The 24,558-nt window shown below is 41.3% G+C and overlaps 1 protein-coding gene across 2 annotated transcripts in view; it reads left to right on the top strand.

The window, feature by feature from the left end:
• AFTPH (aftiphilin) overlaps window positions 1–21,860 on the top strand; it is a 67,116-nt gene extending 45,256 nt beyond the window's left edge. The window contains exons 8-10 of one of the 2 annotated variants that reach the window (XM_073672159.1): window positions 5,176–5,259; window positions 12,542–12,665; window positions 19,227–21,860. In XM_073672159.1, the coding sequence (XP_073528260.1) occupies window positions 5,176–5,259; window positions 12,542–12,665; window positions 19,227–19,371 (353 nt within the window). In that variant the 3' untranslated portion in view covers window positions 19,372–21,860. The remainder of the gene's footprint in view (window positions 1–5,175; window positions 5,260–12,541; window positions 12,666–19,226) is intronic. The other variant, XM_073672160.1, reaches the window with a different exon arrangement.
• The last annotated feature ends 2,698 nt before the right edge of the window (window positions 21,861–24,558 follow it).

Raw genomic sequence — 24,558 nt, forward strand, 5'->3', positions numbered from 1 at the left:
TGTCCCCATCAAGCATTTTAAGGTTGCGATTCAGTCTTCACCTTGCACCTTCTATAGACACTATAGGCTTGATCTGGGATCTTCTGTTGTCCTTTCCTTTAGGAAAACTGTTCTACAGGCTGGGGTCCCACCCTTACTTTAAAGTTTTTTTCTCTGTAAATCTCTCATTGTGGTGCTGTCATGGGTGATAGGAAAACACTAAATTACTTACCGGTATTGTGATTTTTCTGAGCCCATGGCAGCACCCTTATATTCCCTTCCATCACTGGTAGAAGTTGATCACTTAATTTCCTTTGTGGTGGTTGATTTACGCTGTGTGTAGAAGGAAAAATCATGGGATATATAACTATTAAGTAGTGTCCTCTCATGCTCTGTAAACAACTGAGTTGGTGGAGAGGCACTGCCCTTTTATTCTGTAGGTTTCCTGTCCTGGAAGGGCTGATCCCCCTCTCTCGTTGTGGTGCTGTTATGGGCTCAGGAAAATCACATTACCGGTAAGTAATTTAGTGTTTTCTTGATATGCTTCATTTTTCCATCTGTGAACATAGAGCTGATGTGCCTTGCCAAAAACTTCCATTTTTGTCTCATCTGTCCATAGGACATTCTCCCAGAAGCTGTGTGGCTTGTCAACATGTAGTTTGGCAAATTCCAGTCTGGCTTTTTTATGATTTTTTTCAACAATGGTGTTCTCCTTGGTAGTCTCCCATTAAGTCCACTTTGGATCAATCAACGACGGATGGTGCGATCTGACACTGATGTTCCTTGAGCTTGAAGTTCAATCTCTTTAGAAGTTATCCTGAGCTCTTTTGTTACCATTCGTATTATCCGTCTCTTTGATTTGTCATCAATTTTCCTTCTGCGGCCACGTCCAGGGAGGTTGGCTACAGTCCCATGGATCTTAAATTTCTGAATAATATGTGCAGCTGTAGTCACAAAAACATCAAGCTGCTTGGAGATGGTCTTATAACCTTTACCTTTAACATGCTTGTCTATAATTTTCTTTCTAATCTCCTGAGACAACTCTTTCCTTTGCTTCCTCTGGTCCATGTTGAGTGTGCTACACACCATGTCACCAAACAGCACAGTGAGTATCTGTAGCCCTATATACAGGCCCACTGACTGATTACAAGATTGTAGTCACCTGTGATGCTAATTAGTGGACACAACTTGATTTAACATGTCCCTTTTGTCACATTATTTTCAGGGGTACCATCATTTCTGTCCAGGCCTATTTCATGAGGTTAATTTTTTTAAAAATTCTGTGGACGCAGGGTTGAAAAGCAATGTCTGACTTTCATTTGTTCATTTTCATAGATTTTGAATTTATTATTACTTTTGTCAGATTCAAGTTATTTCTGTGACCATTGTGGGTTTTTCTTCATTAAACGAGGAGTATCAACAATTTTGACCACGTGTGTGTATTAGTGCATATGGATATTATAAAGTTTTAACCCAATTTGTGACCTACACCCTATTAATCAAAGCAGGGGAGACAATGCAACGAATAGCTCCCCCCTCTGGAAGACCCAGATTATACTCAGTCACCGTATTTATTTCAATGGCCTCCTCTATGGGCAGTTCCTATAAGTCCCAACCTAGAAACAATCAGCAAGTAGGACATTGGCTTGTAAGGGAACGATTTTATTTTGTGCAGAAAGTGAGAATGAACAGACAACAAATTGAATGTCTAAAGCAAAGCTTCATCTCCAGCCAATGGCCTATAGGACACGGTGTATGTCTGACCATGAACGAAAGCCTGAATGGACTGCTGCTGTCTTTCCTCTAGTCTTTCTTTTTTATTTTACTATTTTATGTAGTCTTAATCTGCTTTTAGTGTGTTAAAGGGAAACAATCCAGGATATTTCCACAATAATTTGAAGCTCTGTTGTCTCCTACTATAATGTTATATTATCTATATAGTATTGTACTTCTAACTCCTATCCTCTGTGTTGATTGAGGAAATCCTCACCAATCATTTGAAACCTGGGTCTCTGGTCCCTTGTTCTCCAAAATGGGGTGAGGAGGAAATTGAATGGAGCGGCAGTCCAGAACTATCCAAGCAAAACTGTTTAATTCACGCACATCCAATTTAATGGGAATCTGTTACCCATTTTTGCTATCTAATATGATGTAGGGGCTGAGACCCTGATTTCAGCAATGTCACTTGCTGGGCTGCTTGCTGTCATTTTGATACAATCAGTTTTCTCTGCTGCAGATCTAGCAGTGTTCTGGCTGCTGATCTCTGTATAACCCTGCCCACATCACTGATTGGCTGCGTTCTGTCTATGCACAATCAGTGGTGGTGGTGGGGTGACACAGAGCATTTGACTAGGAGGCACAAGATGCCTAGTCTGGTTGTGATAATCTCCTGCTGATAAAACACTGATTTTATTGAAACAGCAATACACAACCATGTAAGTGACACATCACTAGAATCAGGATTTTGTTCCTACATCTTCCCTACAAAAACCTGCTGTCATATTCCCTTTCATGGCCTTATTCATTTTTAGACATAATGCACCACTGTGATAAAAAGAGAACATGTAATTACTGCTTGAAAAAAGGAGAAATTATGAAGATATTTGACACCTACAATAAGAAATCTATCAATAATGAAGAAAAGTGAAAAATCTGGGAAAACCAGAATCCAGGACGACCTTGTGATGTTTTCTTTAAATAAATGACTGATTTTCTGAAAGCATACAGGCGTCTGAAAGTTGAAGTTACACATTTTGTACTCTTAGCACAAACTGAAGCTAAGTAGACTTTTTAGTTTTCCGGGAGACCAAACTGACCAGGCATTGTGTATACTGCCATAAAATCAGTTAGGTGTTAAGGCCCCCATGCTCATTAACGCTAAGCCTGCAAAATTTTGGAGGTACTAGCCTCCTTGCTCTGCACTGGTAGATGATGACAGGTGAGAGAGGGATTGGGCATGTTGAATTTCATATGCCCAATCATGGGGAAAAACATTACCAGAGGTGACCGCAGTTAATTTCTCTTTTCCCATTCGAAACATATACATGCTCAACCAAACTTATCATGCTTGTGTTTGGGTGGGTCAAGAGATGGCTTTCGGTCATCAGTTATCAGATACCCTGCCTCTCTTCTCAGCTGCTCAAACTATATCCAAATATCAGAGTATAGATCTTAAAATGATTGTTATGTCATTAGCGTGACGCTGAGATGCTTTCTTATAAGCGTTGTTTAACCCCTTCCTGCTCTTACTGCTGCGTCAGAGAGGTCTCAGTAGCTGCACATCAGTCAGGTACATTATATAGCCGGCACCGTCCTCTAACAGCAGCGATCGGAGCTAGCTCTGATTGCTGCTGTTTAATTCTTTCTTTAAATGCCGCTGTAAAACACTCAGGTCGCGCCTTCCCAGTGTACATTCCAGGTGCCAAGTTTTAAAAAAATATATCTATCTATATATTATACAATTTTTTTTTTGTTAAAGAGAAAATATAAAAATTTGAATCACACAGCTCCATTGGTGGGACTAAAACAAAATGTTATGGGTCTTGGAATTCAGTGACACAAACCAAATTTTCTTTTTTTTTTTTTTTTCAAAGTTTTTTAAAGACACTAATATGTTAAAAAATTATACCAGTCTGGTATGGCTGTAATCATACTAATTTAAAGGTCATTTTTACCGTGCATTGAATGCCTTTAAAACGAAACCCTGAAAAACAATGGTGGAATTCTGGGTGTAAATTATTATTTTTTTTCAGTACATTACATGATACAGTGAACGGCATCATTCAAGACCACAATTTGTCACTTAGGCTGTGTGCCCACTATGCGTTTTTTCAGCGTTTCCGCAGCGGCAATTTTGCAGCAGAAATGCTTAAAAAACACTTGGTAGAAGGTCTGCAATGTTCCCCAATGATAATCCGCATGTGCTGTGCACATGCTGCGGAAATTTCCTCTGCGGATTATCATTGTGGAAAAATCCGCAGCACTACCAATTATTTTGTGTAAGCGCAGCGTTTTCGCTGCCATTGACTTGCATTGAATCGCTTAATATCCGCATGACTACATGTACACATGCGGATATTAAGTGATTCAATGTGCGGATGGTACCCGGGTCTGGAGAAGAGGAGACTCTCCTCCGGACCCAGGTACCATAGCATCTGTAAAAAAAAAAAAACATTATACTTACCTTTTGATGGCCCCCGGTCTCCTTAGTGATGCGTTCTGGCTCCCCGGCGGCTCGCGATGGTCTAAAGGGACCTGCCATGACGTCATTTAGTCATGTGACGGGTCACGCGACCGCTGACGTCATTGGTCGCGAGACCTGTCACATGACTAAATGACGTCATGGCAGGTCCCTTTAGACCATCGCGAGCTACCGGGGAGACCGGGGGCCATTGTAAGGCAAGTATAATGTTTCCGGTTGCATGGATTTATATAGTGTGACCAAGTTGTCAAGCACTTTTCCAAGTAATGCTAAAATCGCTTGGAAAGCGCTTGACAACCCGCATGCAGAAATGCATGTGAAGAACGCTTCACATCCGCATGTCCCTGGCAGGAAAAACGCATGTACAATCCGCATGTACAATCCGCATGCGTTTTTTCTGCCAGGGAGATGCAGAAATGCTCAGGAAAAATCCAGAGCATTTCTGCATTGTTGGCACATAGCCTAAACCACCCCCCCCCCCCAAAAAAAAAACAGACCTTTATAAGGCTATGTCGACTGAAAAATAAAGTTATGGTTCTTGGAAGGTGGAAGGAAAAAAAATGCAAAAATGAAAATTGGTTGTATTTTTTCAAAGGGGTTAAAATGTGATGTAGATATTATCCATGAGACTACGCCTGAGGCTAGCAATGCGTGGCCGTGATCTCAGGCCGCTGGTTGTGCAGATACACTGGGCTGTTTCCCTTTAAGCCGTAGTATCGTCTCTTACTTCAATGTTTACCAGAAAACTAAACTTTTACTATCCGCTGAAGAACGCGCCCCATGACCTCTATCCTGTGAATTTCCGCGCTCTCTTCAGCGACTTTAGTCGATAGCCATGTAAGATGTTGGTGTTTTCTCGCTGTAGATTATATGATAGTGAAAAATATGCATGTTTAAGTGTGTGTGTCTTACCCCCCCTTTTTACACACAATCCCCCCTTGCCCCGGCTTACCTTCTATACGGCTGAATATCCAACACGGTCAATGAATTTCAAGCTAGTGGAGGGTCTACTCTTCTGAATCTTGATTTCTTTGGACCCGTGGATGACAGTGGCTTTAACGGCACCACCACGATCCCAGGTCAGCTTAGTGTCAGATTGGTTGGCTTAGAAAGCATGAGCACTTCACTGTGGCTTTCCTACAAACAAGAAACCCGTCTCGTTCCGTGTGTGTAATTCTCATCAATGTATCTTACAAGCACTTTCAGAAACCAATGCAGGACCCTGCTCCTACTACCGGAGTAGGTAGGGTGGTCTTTATAAATCAAGGTGTCTTCATCGTCTATGTTGACCACCTGTCCTCCAGAATGCTGTCTAAACCTCACAAAGTCATGCAAGCAATATATCCCAGATGGTATATTGTTCTTTATTACCATCAGGCAGTGACTGTGGTTTTGCATGTTCATGAAATGTTCTGGAAAATTTGGGGGATATGATAATTACCCACCCCGGCCCTCACTGCCATAAAGCGATTCTCTGAGACCTGCCATTGCTGCAGTTTGTTTCCGTACAGAAAGTAGTGGAGCCTTCTCATTTACATCCTGCTGGGATGTGATCCCAGTGATCAGGTAACATGGTGTATTGAACAGCATTTATTTTAGTGTTTTTATGTAAGAAAAAACAAACCAACATGGTTTTTAGTGGAATTTTTGCTTTATAAAAGTGTATGGAAAAATATGCATTCATTTAACTTTTTTTTTTTTTATCTAGTAAACCTGCTGCCATGTAGTCATCCATATTCATGAGCTCTGTATAACCTCGCCCCCCACCACTGATTGGCAGCTTTCTGCCTATGCACAGTGTACACAGAAAGCTACCAATCAGTGTTGTGTTCTGGGTTATACAGAGCCTTATTATATCTGCAGCAGAGAAAATGAATTTTGTCAAAACTGTAGCCAGCAGCCCAGTAAGTGGCACATCGCTAGAATCAGGGTTCTTTGCCCCTACATTATACTGCTCTCAGGATAGCAAAAACCTGTCTCCCTTAAGGCTTCTGTATTAAAAAAAACAACCACACTTGCAAGCAATGATAATGCATGGTCACACAGAAATCCAGTAGGATTGGATTTCTGCTGACTGTCTGACTACAACTACATACAGATTGACAATCACTATCATCACTTGCGATGTGGTGCCACAATATTGTGATCTTATGCTGCACACCCAGAAATCAGTCATACTACTTTATGCATGTCTTTAAACCATTGTTTAAGGAAAAATTGCAATGGGCTTTTTTATCAAAATTGTATAAAATAGATGAAGGCCTTATTGAACATGGCACACCTCACAGTGCAGCTTGAAGAGGGTAGCTGCCTTCACCATTGATGTCATGTCGATGCTGCAGCCAATCGGTGAGGTCAGCGGCTCATGCAGTCTATTCTGGCGGAGCGACTGAGTTCACTTATCGATTGCAGCACTATAACTGAATAAACTGAAGCCAGGAAATGGGGGTTTTCTGAAGCTGCAAAACCCTTTTAAGAACTGGACAAGTTGAGATCTGATTGGTTGCAGTGGGCAGGCAATCTTAACTCTGATCCCCGCAGCTCTGGCAAATGCCCCTACAAAGTCCGTGCACTTCTAAACTATTCTTATCTGCCCAAAACAGAACTCCTTGGGTAGGAGGCATGCATGTCATCATCCCTGCGCTGGGCTCCATGGGGTGCAAATGTATAATTATCATCGCTTATCCTTTCCCATCTTCTATGCATATAATATTAGGCCTTTTCTCGCGTGGGGATATCGCATAGAGTGAAACGGTTAGATCTCCTGTTAAGGTCCACGTAAAGCGTTTTATAAAATGTGATTAAAGTGTAGATCTCTTATCCCGGTGTCACGCCTTCATAGCCGCATCATTGAGGGCTGAGGCTTGTAATATCAGCGATGGGATATTTTAAAGCATTTAGCCCTTAAATTATTAATCCTGAATGGGTTTAAAGGGTTCTGTAATCCCAGACAAGCATCTACCTTGTGTTACATGTGGATTGTGCAGCGGATTTCACCATTACAAGGGCACATCCACAGGGGACGTATATGCAGCAGAAAATCTACATGGAAAATCAATTGTGGATGAGATTTTATGGATTCATTCACATGCCGCAAAGAAAACCCGCATTGTAAATTGCCTGATCTTGTGGATTTGACATGACCGTTTATGCTGTGGCTAATCACTGCAGATTTCACCCCTTACCATGCAGCAGCATTTGCACAACATAATGGGCATTCTGCATATTAGAAAGCCTGTAGCATGCGGTGACTTCCGGGTAGAATTTTTCCGCTACGTATAGATTGAGCCTTTAAAAACTCAATCACTTGTACCGTAAATTGCTGCAGATTCTGCGCCCAAATACATCACTTCTGAACATACCCTAAAGTTGATAGTTAGGAGTCCGATGTTTTCAACAGGGGAACACTCCTCTCCCCGCTTAATATGTCTAAAGAATAAACATTTTATTTTATTTATTTTTTTTAATAATTATTTTCCAGAATGGAAAGTTTTGAAACTTTGCAAATCGCTTTATTAGGGGAATTGTCTTCATTACTGTAAAACTAGATTGCATGTAAGTGGATTCCAAACTCCCTGCTGTTCCCCAGTCTATTTCCCTGCCTCTAGCTGAATTAATATCAGAACATACTGATTTGGAGAACAGATGATGGCAGTGAGTGTGTCAGCCCGTCTCCTCCTCTTAGTGTTATGCTTATCAGAACAGTCTCCTGCAGCAGCTTATCCCCAGAGTTATTGATACACAGGAGCGGAGCTGACCTCTATCACTGCCAGCAATCCGTACTTCAAATTAGAATTAAAATTCTGATATAATTGTAGCTTAATGCAGGAAAATAGACTGGAGAAAAGCAGACGTTGGGAAGCCACTTGTATGTCGTTTTTTGTTTTTTTTACAGGAATGAAAACAATGAAGCCTCATTCACATGAGTGTTTGATCACGTGCGCGACAAAAATGGTACAAGTTTCACCAGTGTCTTGGTTCTGCCTTTCATCAATGTTTAGTCTTTGTGTCAGTTTTTACCATCAGTGATTTTCACATATGGATAAATAAATGATAAAGCTTCTCCTACTCATTGCCATATTAATCACGGACCTCACACTGATGCCATCCACATGATTTTTACAGACCCATAGACTTGTATTTGTACTTTTTCACCTGTAATTCCAGTAAAAAAATGGACAAGTCTGTCATTGTTTTTTTTTTTTTATCACAGGCAATGTGTCTGTGCAACAGACATGTGAACAGCCCCATAGACTAATGGGTACGTGTTCGATCTGTGAAAATCACTGAAAAACACATGTCTGAATGAGGACTAATAGAGTAAATTGCAAAGTTTAATAATATTCCATGCTGGACAAAATTATATATTGAAAAAATATATATATTCATTAAATAACACTACAAGCAAACAACAAAAAAATACTTTACTATGTAAATGGCCTTCAAGTGAACGTCCAGCCTTTAATACCACTTTGATTTTTAAGTGGGTTCCAAATTTTCGATGGTAACCTCTTTAATGTAGAATTGATAACAACATGGATAAAAACAGTAATAAATGACAATTGCATATATCGTTCCAGAACTTTTTATTTCATAAATCAATAGTGCACATGAAAATGAGAAACTTTGTCACATATCTTACCAGAGACATCTGCTTCTTCCTCCTCCTGGACTAATCATTCATTTTCAAAATTCTCAATCTATAGGTAAAATGTGTATTGAGAATCTCATCAGTAGCTACTGTCATCTGCTATGTAGAGGGGAAAGAGGAGGAGGAGGATCTGGAGGGAAAGCTCCTCCCTCCCTTCTACATAGAATCTTATAAAAACCAACTGTCATCTCCAATCTCCATAATGGGAAAATCTGAAGACCTCTCTTACCTGGGAATTGAGAATTTTGAAAATGATCAGTCCTGACAGAGAAAGGAGCAGATTTCTTCAATATGAAATATGATTTTTAACAAATACCTTAATATATATTTTATTGTATAGTCATTATTTTATTACTTGAAAGAACAATGTAACTTGGGCCCAGCTGCAATGTCAGGCACAGCGCATGGATAAGATTGGTGTTCTTCCTGGAGGAAAGCAGACATGTCTGAACAATACCAACCACTGTTAACTTTTGCTGGTTTAGCTATAAAAATTCAAGTGTAGTGTACATCTAAAATTAGCCCACATTAAAATAGTAGTAAAAGGGTCCTCCACTACTCGGACAGCACCTTCTCAATCCCCCTTGCTAAATAATAACAGCTATACTCTCCTCCGGTGCTGACGCCATTCCAGCAATGTCTGGATTGGCTCTGCCAGGGAGAACAGATCTCTTCCTCTGGATGTATATGATTTGTCCTAAGAAGGTGGAGAGTGAAGCCAGCGCTGATTGGCTGCAGAGAACACGTGACATAACAATGTCAGGCAATCCCTGGGAGAGCCAGTGCGGACACCGCTGGAATGGCTCCGGCACCATAGGGAGTATAGGTACTATTATTTTACAAAAGAAAAACATGGGGATTAAGAAAAGGTTGCCCGAGCAGTGGACAACCCCTTTTAAAGGGTTGTCTGACTTGTACAAAAAATTGCTTTAAAAAAAAAATAAGGAAGTATATAAAATAATAAAAAGCTATTCTCAAGGCTGTAACCCCTCCATGGCTCCAGTGCAGACTGTTCTGCTGGTCTCCACTAGAGAAGAAAGTGATGACCTCCCATTCTCCAGTTACCTGACCACTTGTGATTGACTGCAGGAATCGGATGACTCGACTAGGGGAGTGCCACTGCAGCCAATCATAGATCTCAGTGGTCAGGTGACTGCAGAAAGAGATGCTATTGCTTTCTGTCTTGACTAGTGGAGTGGCTCGTACTGGGGCGCGGAGGGTTTTTGCTGATGAGGTATACCTTTTGTTATTTTATAGCGATCCCTGCTTTTTGAAGAAAGTGTTTTTGAGTCATATAACCCCTGGATATATGGAGTTACCTGTTTTCAGTTCTCAGAAAGTTAATGTTTTATTTATTGCCTTACTGACCATCTCCTGTTACTAACATGTTTACTAATTCTACAGCTTTTAAGTCTAGGAAATTCTGGTCACTTTGGGATGTGCTAAAAAGAAATCTTCACTTCTAGCAGTCTTTTGGGAAACCCTACTAATGAATGATAAGACGTAATATAGTCCTATACACTTTCAGTGGTTTCCAAACTAATTCTCTAACACAAAAATAAGTTTTACTTGTTTCTGGGAAAGTCATTTGTTAGAGCTTGCTGAACATTTGGGAGTGTTTTTTCCCTGTGTGTGGTGACCATGCCTCGGAACTCGCAGGTTGACCTGAAAGTACAATCAAGCCATATATTTGGTCTTCTGCTGATTGCAGTAAAACAAATCAGAGAAAAGGGAACTGTAATAAAATCGTAATAGCTTCTACATTGGTCCTTCAGATATCACAAGAACACGCACATTGGCAATACAATGAATATTGCCATGGTCAGCTTGTTATGGAAGTTCCCAGGCATGTGATGGTAGCTGGTGGTGCAGTGGTGGCTTCCAGTTTAGTTGCATCATGGTTTCTATACTTCTGTGTTTAGTTTGGGTTTGGTGGCTTTGCAGGTGTTTATCTCTTATTCTCCTTTTCGACGTGCTCCTCTAGGAACAAGTAGAATGAAGGGTAGACTTCAGAGTAGAGTTCCTCTAGGGCAGACTTCCATTCCAAAATGTAGTACAACTGTGTTTTAAATTAAATTAGTTTTTTCATGTTCAATTTTTTTTTCCATATTTTTGGTAATGTTTTTTTCATATCATGGTCTGTATTAAAAAAATAAATAAGAAATCTTGCAATTTTCACAGTGGCCAATCGGGCTACTCTAATTCCCCTGTTCTTTCAGAAAATTCACATGTACATTAGCAACCATAGACTGACTGAGAACCTATTGTTTGTATTGACGCATCTAATGAGCCTGTGCAGAGGTCCTTGTGAAGGGAGGGGGAGCAGGGTCAGTTGTGACATAACACAGGATCCACCATTCACCATAGATTATCATTGTAATCCTGCCTCTGATGATAATGAGACTACTGAAAAGTCATTTTTAAAGAACAGGAACTATTAGGTCGATTTATCTAGACTGTCGTAGTGCACAATCCTGCTACGCCAGTCTTGCAGGAGTTAAGGGCGCCAAATTCATTAAGAGGCGCACGCCACTCGGCTTCTCCTAAGTGGCGGGCAACACACCAGAAATGCTGTCGTACAAAAGTTGGCACTTTTGATGAATTTGACAGGCGGTTGTGGCCACAGTTCTGCCCATTTTGGCGGAGCTGATTTAAACGTTTTGTGACTTTTCAAAGCTTTTACGCCACTTCTGTGGCATAAAAAGTTTTGATAAATTGCCCCCTATGAGTCTAAAATTACTTCAGTAGCCAGCATCAAAATTGCAAGAGTTTGATTATTATTTATATATTTTTTTATACAGATTTTCATATGATAAAAAAAACAAACGCTGGAGACATTTTTTTAAAAAAATAGATATACATGTAACGCACAAACCTTATTTTAAAAAAATAGGTCATTTTCTGAGTAAGTCCATTTTTAAAAGAAATCTATTAATTACTTGCGTTTTAAAGTGCTAGTTCATCATTCAATATACAGCTCTTCCCCAGTATATGTGAGTTATTGAAGAAGCGTTCTTTTTTTCAGATTATCTCATGATAAATCAACACAGAGGATCGATGTTATACCCCTTAGTTATGCTAATGACTTTCTTAGAAAGTTCAGAGCTAAAGGAAAGCCCATCCATGTTGCACTTTTTATCGATCATCCTGGAAATTTTTTTTAATAAACATTCACCTTTCATAAAAAAGAACTTGGTTGTAGTAGTCCATTACTAAACTACTTACTCAACTGTCCTCCTGAAGACGCCTGGTCCCTAAAGCTTCCGCACACGCTTACTTAGGAGCTAGTAGTAGATTCACAGTAGTGGTTCCGTGCGTGTCCTCTGCATACTCCTTTAAGTATCTGAGCGTCTTCATTGCTTATTTATAGTCCTGTGTCAGCAGATATATAGCAGTTTGAAGACTTTCATCTTTTGCATTACATTCATATATGTGGCTCTCTTTCTTGTGCCTTACATATATGCAATATTCTTTTGTGCTATAAATTGGTCAGTACTTATGAGGGACCCCATTGCTTCCATTATTAGGATGCAGAGACATTTCGGTCATACGTGTCTGCAGAAATTTCCCATTGGATCCTGGTGTTGTCTCTGAAGTGCTCAGATACCTAGGGGAGTGTGTGGCTTGGTGTGTTTTTGTGATCAGTTAAGTGACTAATCTCCATCTCTGCTGACTTTCTTCCATCACTGATTATCATTTTATACTGAAAGGTGTGGATCCCGAGCTATATGCACTGACAACGGCAAAGGTGGAGTGCTCCAATGCCAGCAGCAAGGTGACTGATGCATTTGCAAGACTGATGTCCACAGCAGAAACCACAAGCACATCGGCAAGGTAAACACCTCAAGACATACAGCTCCTGGCGGGCAGATAGTAGTTTCATACTGCTACAATACAACAATAGTAAGAGAGATTCTTTACTTTTTGGAGCCACTTTAAAATTTTAATTTTAAGCCCCAAATTATGGTACTGGTTCATTCACGCAATATCTGAAAGCCCCCAAACACATTAAATAAAAGTAGAACCCACCGGCTTCTTTGGGATTGGGCGTCCATCTTCTATGTATGGGGGCTCCCTACAGTCCCCGGACAGATGAGGAGTTGATTCTTTTGTTTGGTGGAGAGAGAAATTTTGCGTTCCTGTGTAAGGAGGATGCAGAAGAGAAAGCTGTCGGCTGAACAATTGTTCAGACAGCTTTCTAATGTGTATGGCCAGCTTAAGAGGGAACCTGTCAGATTTCTCCTCTACACAAGCAACCTCCTCTGAATCGATGTTTCCCTCCAGTAAAATAATAACACCTATACTCCTATCCTATGCTGTTCCAGCAGTGTCGGCACTGGCTGTCCCGAGGCTTGCATGACATAATGTCACGCGATGCCTGTGGGTCAGTGAATGTTGGCTTCACTCTCCTCTCCTTCGGACGAATCAAGACATCTGAAGAAAGTGAGAGCAGGTGCAGCTCTCACTTCCTTCGGATGTCAATTAGGTCCGTAGGAGAGGAGAGTGAAGTCAGCGTCAACTGGCCTCAGGGATCACGTGACTTAACACACAAACCCCAGGAGATCCAAAACCGACACCGCTAGAATGACATCAGAGGGGGGTATAGGTGTTATTATTTTACTGGGGGTAAGCATAGGGAATCAGAAGGGGTTGTCCAAGTAGTAGACAACCCCCACCCACCTTACTAAGGAGAATCATTGGTTGTTAATGTTGCTCTTTTGTTTTCTGAAGTTGTTCTTCTACGTAATAATTTGAAGGATTTCTAATATTAGGAGGATTTTGCAAAACAAGCTGTTTCATTGGCGCTCGCACTGTATGTATATTACATTTCAGTAGTCAGGGGGGGTGGAGCCATTCATCGAGGAGGGGGTGGGGGGAGCCACTCAGCAGACAAGTGAAGGTGGTCATGCCGCTATGGCTTGGCCGAGTCTCATGAGTACGGGGTACGTCATCTTAAGACAGCTTCAAATCCTCTTCTGATAGGTTGGCAGCTGCTGCCACATCCGATTTGTGCCAGTGAAGCTGGGAAGAGCCTACCCTCTTCACTATGCATACATTAGTACTAGAACAAAAAGGCAAATGGGTCTGTTTTTGACAGCTTGAAATTATGTACCTTGTCCTTAAGGGTGTCAGTCATACCATACTAGATGTATTTTGCCACCATGGCTCCTCCTCCTGGACTCCAACAAAGTAATTTGCATACAGTGATTCTATATCATTCCCTGTTTAAATGATGAAATTCTGGTTGCATGCAGTCACCGAGGCTGGAGGAACAGGAAAGACATTAATAATTCCATATTCATTCATCTTATAGATTGAAGCACTTAACCTCGGCTGATTGTTTTGGGCTTATTTTACAATTAACCACTCATATGCAGCACCATGAGAATTTTTTTTTCCTCCGAGGAGTTCGAGCTCGCCTCCCGCACCGGGTGGGTTGCATCGAATCTAACCCTTGTTGCTGGTTTCTATGGCAACCGAGAAAGTGACTGACTTGTACAGATCTCGTACAACACACCAGGATTATGCATCTAGACAAGGAGCCTGCCGGTGATTGCCCGAGCATTAGCTGTTTGTGTAAACCGGCACTCAGTCATTTCTACATATGCTAATTGTGGATCGTCGTGAAGCGCGGGACTGTCCCACGGGAAAAGTATTGTAGTCTGATCACAGGATAACAAAGGCAGAAAGGAGGCTGCTGGGGAAGCACGCTGCATGTCCGCCTGTGTCTGCCCGCAGAGCGCTGCAGAACACCTTCCATCCAGCATTTAGCTGCTTGTGCCATTGTACTTCTTCATTGCAGCTATTCACTACAACCTTTTTACTTTTATTTTTTTGTGTTTGAAAGAAAGTGGATGAATTGTAGTTAATTATTTACAATGGTCGTTTCCTCCTAATAAAAAGAAAAATTTAAATTCTTTATTTTTGTAATAGTAATGTAGAATATTACATGAGCCCATCCTTAGAGAATTGTATATATAATTCCCACCATAGCGAATCGTATATACATCATTCCAGCCATAGAGAATCGCATATACAGTGGAGAAAATACCGTATTTTGCAGATTATAAGACGCATCGGTTTATAAGACGCACCCCAAATTTTGGGAGGAAAATAGGAAAAAATTGTTTTTTTTAATAAACTGGTGCATATTATAATCAGCTTACCTGGGGGGCGGCGTTGGTAGAGTGGGGTCCCAGGATTACGGGGTCTCTGAGATGCGGACGGGGTGCTGGGCGGAGTGTTCGGACAGCGGGCCCCATGCTGTCTCCCAAGTTCTGCGCTGGAGGTGTCCGGTGGTGCGGGGGCTCCACTGGCATCTTGTGGCAGCCGGAGCTCCACACCTTCCATACTGTCCTATGTGATAGACTCCAGGAAAATGGCCGCCAGAGGCGGCGCATGCTCAGATTGAGATCTCTGCGCCGAGTTCTTGTGGAGCCCCCGCACCACTGGACACCTCCAGTGCACGGAAAAAAGGTGGAAAAAAGTGCGTCTATGGCTATGTGCCCACGATGCAGAAATGCTCTGGATTTTTTCCTGAGCGTTTCTGCATCCCCCTGGCAGAAAAAACGCATGCGGATTGTACATGCTTTTTTCCTGCCAGGGACATGCGGATGTCAAGCGTTCTTCATATGCATTTCCGCATGCTAGTTGACAAGCGCTTTCCAAGGAATTTTAGCATCACTTGGAAAGTGCTTGACAACTTGGTCACACTATATAAATCCATGCAACCGGCATGGATTTATATAGTGTGACCTTAAAGAATGTTAAAAAATAAATCTATACTTACCTTCTGATGGCCCCCGGAGTCTTTATTCCATCCGTCCTGGCTTGCCGGCAGCTCGCGGTACACTGAGGGACCTGCCGTCACATGACTATGACGTCAGCGCAGGTCCTCCAGTCCACCACGATCTGCCGGCAAGGGAGGACGAGCGCAGCGGGTGCCGTCAGAAGGTAAATATAATATGTATTTTTTATTTTATTTTATTATTTTTTTTACAGGTTCTATGGTACCCGGGTCCAGAGGAGAGTCTCCTGTCCTCCACACCCGGGTACCATCCGCACATTGAAACGCTTGGATTCCGCATCTACAGATGCAGTGATGCGGAATCCAAGCCATTCAATGCAAGTCAATGGCGGCGAAAACGCAGCGCTTCCGCAAAATAATTGGTAGTGCTGCGTTTTTTTTAATCCGCAGCGGAAATTTCCGCAGCATGTGCACAGCACATGCGGATTATCATTGGGGAACATGGCAAGCCTTCTACCATGCGTTTTTTAAGCGTTTCTGCAGCGTTTTTGCCACTGTGGAAACGCTTAAAAAACGCATTGTGGGCACACGGCCTTATAAAGCGAAAAATACGGTAAGTATTTGATACACTGCCGATTTTGCAAGTTTTCCCACCTACAAAGAATGGAGACGTCTGTAATTTTTATCGGAAGTACACTTCACCTGTGAGAGACAGAATCTAAAAATAAAAACCAGAAAATCAGATTGTATGATTTTTACATACTTATCTCATGCAATAAAATGCAAATTAATTATTTGATACAATAGAAAAACAGAACGTAATATTTTGTACAGAAACCTTTGTTTGCAAATACAGAGGTCAGACGTTTCCTGTAGTTCTTAACCAAGTTTGCACACTCTGCAGCAGGGATTTTGGCCCACTCCTCCATACAAATCTTCTCCTGGTCTTTCAGGTTTCGGGGCTGTCTCTGGGCAACATTGAGTTTCAGTTCCCTCCCAAGATTTTCTATTGGGTTCAGGTCAGGAGACTGGCTAGGGCACTCCGGGATCTTGAAATGCTTCTTACGGAGCCACTCCTTAGTTGCCCTGGCTGTGTGTTTCAGGCCATTGTCATGCTGGAAGATCCAGCCACGGCCCATCTTCAGTGCTCTTACTGAGGGAAACAGGTTGTTGGCAAAAATCTTGCTATACATGACCCCATCCATCCTTCCTTCAATACGGTGCAGTTGTCCTGTCCCCTTTGCAGAAAAGCACCCCCAAAGTATGTTGTTTCCCCCACCATGCTTCACGGTTGGAACGGTGTTCTTAAGGTTGTACTCATACTCCTCCTTCCTCCAAACACGGCGAGTGGAGTTGATACCAAAATGCTCTATTTTGGTCTCACCTGACCACATGACCTTCTCCCATGGCTCCTCTGGATTATCCAGATGGTCACTGGCGAACTTCAAATGAGCCTAGACATGTGCTGGCATGAGCAGGGGGACCTTGCGTCCCCTGCAGGATTTTAATCCATGACGGCGTAGTGTGTTACTAACAATAATGTTTGTGACACTGGTCCCAGCTCTCTTCAGGTCATTGACCAGGTCCTCCCGTGTAGTTCTGGGCCGATTCCTGACCTTTCTCAGAATCATCCTTACCCAGTGAGGCGAGGTCTAGCATGCAGCCCCAGACCGAGGAAGATTGACAGTCATCTTGTGTTTCTTCCATTCTCTAATAATTGTTCCAACCGTTGTTGCATTCTCACCAAGCTGCTTGCCTATTGTCCTGTAGCCCATCCCAGCCTTGTGCAAGTCTAGAATTTTGTCCCTGGTGTCCTTAGACAGCTCTTTGGTCTTGGCCATGGTGGAGAGGTTGGAGTGTAATTGTGTGTGGACAGGTGTCTTTTATACAGGTAACGAGTTCAAACAGGTGTAATTAATACAAGTAATGAGTGCAGAATATAGAGCTTCTTAAAGGAAAATTAACAGGTCTGTGAGAGCCAGGATTCTTGCTGGTTGGTAGGTGATCAGATACTTGTGTCATGCAATAAAATGCAATTTAATTGTGTAACAATCATACAATGTGATTTTTTTCGTTTTTTATTTTTAGATTGTCTCTCACAGGTGAAGTGTACCTATGATAAAAATTGAAAATATCGCCATTTTTTGTAGGTGGGAAAACTTGCAAAATCGGCAGTGTATCAATTGCTTATTTTCCCCACTGTATATCATTCCCGCCACAGACAATCGTGTATATCTATATCTATATATATATATAGATATATATATATATATATATATATATATATATATATCTCCGTCCCGCCATAGAGATTATTGTATGTATCATTTCCGCCATAGAGAATCGTGTATATATCATTCCCACCATAGAAAACCACAAAGGAAGCTTATCAGTTTACTAAAAAAATGTTGTATTGTGTTCAATTAAGGCAACGAAGGTTGCCCCAATCTTGAAATACAAGTCTTAGCTGCTGATGTCACATACTCCGCTGAGCCGGATTGGTCAGAAAACCCAGCGCCAAACCCTTCAGATTCATTCGCTTCAAAGTGAAGCTTAATGAAAAATGGCACAAACAGTCACTTATGATATATTCGCCCGTATACTCCAAATTCCAAATATAATTGTATGGGAGGCAGCAAAGCCATTAGTCTTCTGAGCACTTTTTCAGTTTTTCATAGACTTCTCTGGGTATCTGTAACCTGATCTCTCAGTGAAGCTTAAAAGCCATCTCCTCACTGAAGATGGATTTAATCAGTGAATTCAGAATCAATACACTTTGTAGAAGAGAAACTCAGCCTATTAGGGGGAAAAAGAAGCATTTTTTTCCAAATAGGATTTATTAAGAAGTGTCTTATTTTAGCTTGTTGTATGTAATCGGAGATGCACTTTAAATTTGTGGCAGTGTGAAGGGAAGCAGGGATTAAAGTTCTGTTAAATGGAGCTCTGATGTCTATAGAAAATATTGTGAAAGGAGTAGAAAATGTTTTAGTTATATAAACACTTGGGGCGCGGTCATCAAGATCTGCGTTGTTCATGGCGGCCTTGATGAGGGGGCATGCTGGAGTCAAACGCTTCTGATTTATGATGTATGCATCTTCATGAATCGGGAGAGCCGGTCGAGTGAGTGCGCCTTGCCACAAATTCTACTCCAGTCCCTGCTGAAGTAAGACTGGTCTAGTGAACGCTGCCACCCCAGCTCCTTCCTTCCTTTTTGCCAAAGGTTGGCGAAACAGGTGGGATGACGAGAGAAGTCGCAATATTTAGGCTCAACTCTGAGCTTTTCAAAGCTTTTACGCCTGAATTCTGGTGTGAAAGTTATGATTAATCTGGCCCATAGCTTGTTGTCCAGACAATAAAGACACTTGTAATTTTTCTGTACTTCAAGGGTTTATCCAGGACTTTGACATCGATGGCCTATTCTATCAGCTAGGTGGGGGTCCGACACTGGCACCCCCAGTAATTAGTTGTAAATTGTGTATGTAAGTGGAACTCCTCCGCTCACTGTGTAGGGGCGGCTGTTCTTGAGTACTACATATTCATATTCTCCTATTGGAAATCTTAAATCTTTACCCTTGTATTGGAATATGTTTGCTCTTCAGATCCATGATTGGTTTAACCTACATTGTATTTCACCTCTTTCCACGCAGGAAACCTAGAAGGGACGAGAACCTTAGCGAAGAGGCTGCGAAAGTCATCGCCAGCCTCCCCGACCTATCTTTCATGCATGCCAAGGTGTTGATGTTCCCAGTCTCGTTAACACCTTTAACAAGTTCTCAAGACAAGGCTGATTGATTACACAAAAACTACCAGAAATAATAAAGAATCCAAAATGCATTGGATGTTTTATATCCAAACTTTTTAAAGAGGATGAAAAGTGTTCTTGCTTTTTTTCATAAAATCACTTTGGCTGATTTGTCGGTAAGCGGCACTATTAAGGGTATATACACTCTGATGTATATTTCAACACTGAATACTTCATTTATATGAAAAATCTTCAAATTAATTTGTATATAAAGGCTAGAGGAAATGTTTTTTTTTTGTTTTTTTTTTCTTTGTGCTGGGTACATACACTGGGGGATCCTTTCTTACGAAAAAAAAAAAAAAAAACAGACAGAAGTGAACATACAAAACCTTCACTGCCTGTGAGCCTGTCGTGGTGACTTTTTTTTTTTTATTTTATTTTTTTATTTTCACTCCTGGTTGTATTGAAGTTGTTGTACTGTTACATCTAAATGTTCAGTGTTGTTTCTTTGTTGTGTTTTTTTTTTTTGTGCGTTATCTTAAATTTTCCAGAGGTGGAGCTGATTGCAGAATCGGACTTTAGGAGCATTATAACCAATAGTTTTTTTTTTTTTAGTTCTCTTCTGTAACGTTAGGAAAAAAAATACTTCCCCATTGTTTGCTGGGTGTTAACCAGTATGGCTACCGGTATTGATCCGGAGGTGTGATCTAGCTTTCCAACTCTATCACACACTCAATGATGGGGCTGATTACAATATATAGCTGGCCCAGGCTGTACTTTCTTATCATGCAGATGCCAAAAGCTTAAAGCATAACCATTGTTTTAATTTTTTCATTCCATAAATCAATAGTACACATAAAAATAAGCAACTTTGTAATATATCTTGTTCGCAAAATCTGCTTATATCTCTGCGAGGACCGAGCATTCATTCTTCAAAAGTCTTAATTCTTGGGTAAAATCTGTGAAGACAGGCTTTTTATATTATGGAGATAGGAGATGGCAGTTGGTGCTGATGAGATTCCATGTAAATTGAGGAGGCAAGAGGATGATGGAGGAGCTAGAGGAAAAAATCGGCTGCCCCTCTATGGTCTACATAGAATCTTATCAATAGTAACTGCCATCTCCTATCTCAGCGATGAAAAAAAAAATCTGTCTTCACTGAATACAGATTTTACCCGATAATTGAGATTTTTGAAAATGAAAGATGGAGAAAGAAGCGGATTTCTCTAATAAGATATACTACAAAGTTGCTAATTTTCACCTGTCCTATTAATTTATGAAATAAAAAATTAAAAGGACAGTTACACTTTAACTCCCTTTTACACGATCATGTATGGCATCCTTTTTTGCAAATGCATCTATAACGTAGCCTTAAAAATCATCATTGTCGGCAGCACATTTTCCCATGTAAACTGGGGATGTGCTGCCAACAAAATACAAACTGTATGGGGACCAAACGGTCATAAAAACGATAATCCCTTCCCACGCAGTTTGCACATACCTGTGTAAAAGAGCCTTAAAGGAAATAATCGTCCTATTTTCCTACCACTCCAGCTCTGCTAAACCTGTGCTTCCACCTGGACAAGAAGCGATAACATTCCCGTCCATCAGTCACTCGACCGCTGAAATCTATTACCTGCTGCCGTCAAGGGAATGATGAACAAGAGATCCATGATGGGAAGATATTCCACCCATCATTTACCTGACCACTGCAGCCAATCATTGGCCTCAGCAGTTATATGTTAGTTAGGCATACACAGCAGATCACTGACCTCCGTAATTGGCTGCATGGACCTGGTGACAGATGAACGGGACATCGTTAGTTTCTGTCCAGAGCAGTGCTGCATGCGAGCGGCAAATAATGCAAATGTTATTTTATAACACTCCCTACACTCTGTGAAATCAAAGGAGTTTTCCAAGACTTTTCAAAATTTGGAACATATTATATTCGTAGTAACATAACAGAAGAGATCTCTAACAAAGACTTACAGGTAACAATGCTCCGCAGCCCGTTCCTTGCCAGGAGTGATGGCGTTAGCGGCATAACCTACAATATGAAATCTGCCAGGACAGGTTTTAATACAGGGTGTACAATGAAATGAAACCATCCATTTATGACCATCCACGTGTCTGTCCGGCTCCGTTTTGTCTGTGTGTTTTAAAAAATACAGTTGCAGTTTTCTGGGGCTTAATCAGCTTGATCTGGGTTAAGAAGGACCAAAATAATATGAATGTGTTTCCGATTACTGTTCTTATTTCGTTTTATTTGTGTCTATTGTTGTACCACTATTCTTCTTCTGATTTGCACAGTGTAAAAATTAAAAACAAAAAAGGCATAATCATAGGTTGCTATGGTTTAGGCTGTACATACATTGAAGACTTTGGGATGTAAATTTATGGGAAAATTCCTATGGAAAAAAAAACAAACATTTGATCTGTAGCAGCAAGGTCCAAGTGCATGCCCAAGTTCTTTTGAAATGTAAGCGTGTACATTTTCTTTTAGCTTATACAGAAATAAAAAAAAATAATTAAATAAAAATTGTCGTTTACTTAGTCTAAGTATATGATCTGAACATGTAGAAGAATCCACATTACATTACACTGGGCTGTATATTACAGTCATACAAAGCGCTATCTTATTGAGTGAGGGTGGTCACTCACTTAAGTGAGGGTGGTCTTATGTTTTGTGACTTGTGGTGTTACTTTATGAAAATTGGAAAACAGATAATAAACTGGCTAATGCATGTGTCATGCACCTTCCCCATAGGACTCAGTCTAGGCACAAGGCAATGGGGCGAAGGAAACATCAAATTTATCACTGAACATGAGCCTGTTATTGGTGGCGTATGTTTCTGTTGTCAGTTATGGGATCTAAGGGGTAAGTTTTCTCCTTATGGAGAGTGACATGCCAGGTCTGGCATGTCAGTATGAGGAGACTTAAACACCTTGCATGCTCCTCGGGGAAATTAAATATGCAAATTGTCTCTACAAAGAGGAAGAGGACTGACCTCTAGTGCCACCTATTGGAAGTAGCAATCCTACAAGTCAATATTGACCCTTTAACTAGCCTTGAAATATGACCATATAATGCTCTATACAGAATAATGGGCCTTGAATAATGTTCCATACAGAATAATGGACTTCATATAATGCTCCATACAGAATGGACCCCATAACATGCTCTATACAGAATAATGGGCCTCTTATAATGCTCCATACAGAATAATGGGCCTCGTATAATGCTCCATACAGAATAATGGGCCTCGTATATTTCTCCATACAGAATAATGGGCCTCGTATAATGCTTCATACAGTATGGGCCCCTTATAATGCTCCATACAGTATGGGCCCCTTATAATGCTCCATACAGTATGGGCCCCCGTATAATGCTCCATACAGTATGGGCCCCCGTATAATGCTCCATACAGTATGGGCCCCGTATAATGCTCCATACAGTATGGGCCCCGTATAATGCTCCATACAGAATAATGGGCCCCGTATAATGCTCCATACAGAATAATGGGCCCCGTATAATGCTCCATACAGAATAATGGGCCCCGTATAATGCTCCATACAGAATAATGGGCCCTGTATAATGCTCCATACAGAATAATGGGCCCTGTATAATGCTCCATACAGAATAATGGGCCTCGCATAATGCTCCATGCAGAATAATGGGCCTCGCCTAATGCTCCATGCAGAATAATGGGCCTCGCCTAATGCTCCATACAGAATAGTGGGCCTCGCATAATGCTCCATACAGAATAATGGGCCTCGTATAATGCTTCATACAGTATGGGCCCCATATGGTGCTTCATACAGTATACAGTATGGACCCCATATATTGCTCCATACAGAATAATGGGCCCCATATATACTGGCTGCAGGTCCTGCGTCTTCCGACACTGTGACTTCTCAGAGCAGAGGGCACGCTGTAGTGATGTCATCACGCCTTCTGCCCTGAGACGTCAGAGTCAGAAGACACTGGAGCTGCGGAGCAACAGGGAGAAGGAAAGTATTGCAAGTGCCAGGGCCCTGAGCAAGTGAGGGGCCCACTCGCACGTGCTGGCTTCCGTCTGGGTGCGCTATAGAGCCCGTGAGTCAAGGAGGCCCATGCCAGCGCCCACGAGTGGGCCCCCCTGCTTGCCCGGGTGTGCCGGGTGGTAACGCCGGCCCTGGGTTCAGAATATGTCCTGGCATAAGAGCTAGATTGGTGATGGAAGAATCGTCAGAGGAAGAAGCGTATTCATATTACTATGATCAAGACCTAGAAGGCGAGGAAAATACTCCTCAGATTCCCTCAGAGGAGAGAAAGAAATACTATTTCTCGTCCGAAAATACTGACTATTTGTTACTAGCGGTGCGGAGTGCCTTGAGGATTGAAGCTATTCAGGTGGCCCGAGTACAAGATGAGATGTTCGGATGACTGAGGACCCAAAGAAATAGTGTTCCCAGTTAAACACATAAAAGCAATGATTATGGAAGAATGGGAAGATACAGAGAAGAGGCTCGTCTCCCCTTTGATCCAGAGGAAGTCAAAGTTTGGGAAGAAAACCTCAGTACCCTTTGAGGATTGGTCGTGTCTCCGAGATACCATGGATAGAAATGCTGAGGGGTTGTTAAGGAGGAGCTGGGAGGCATCAGCCACTATCATTAGGGCCAACATAGCCACCACCTCGGTTGCTAGGTCAATTTGCCTTTGGATTGATGAGCTAACAGCCCAATTAAAATCCAACACTCCTAGAGAAGGGGTTTTAGAATCCCTTCCTATGTTAAAAACAGTGACACAGTTCATGGCGGAATCTGTGCGGTTTGCAGCCAGGAGTAACATCTTAAATTCCCTATAACAAAGGATATACCGGAATATAATTAAATAATCATACAATGCCTACGAATATATCAAACAGAAACCCTCTAATAAATATTCAGAAATTAGGCAATCAGTATATTAAAAATTATAAACTTTATTGAAATGCAAAAGTCAAATACATAATACAAAAAAAGACACACAAAAATACATTATATATATATACACAGTACAGACCAAAAGTTTGGACACACATTCTCATTTAAAGATTTTTCTGTATTTTCATGACTATGAAAATTGTACATTCACACTGAAGGCATCAAAAGTATGAATTAACACATGTGGAATTATATAATTAACAAAAAAGTGTGAAACAACTGAAAATATGTCTTACATTCTAAGTTCTTCAAAGCAGCCACCTTTTGCTTTG

The sequence above is a fragment of the Phyllobates terribilis genome, unplaced genomic scaffold (assembly GCF_046119375.1).
Source record: "Phyllobates terribilis strain yellow unplaced genomic scaffold, ASM4611937v1 Scaffold_3__8_contigs__length_932513732, whole genome shotgun sequence".
NCBI classification, from domain to species: Eukaryota; Metazoa; Chordata; class Amphibia; order Anura; family Dendrobatidae; genus Phyllobates; species Phyllobates terribilis.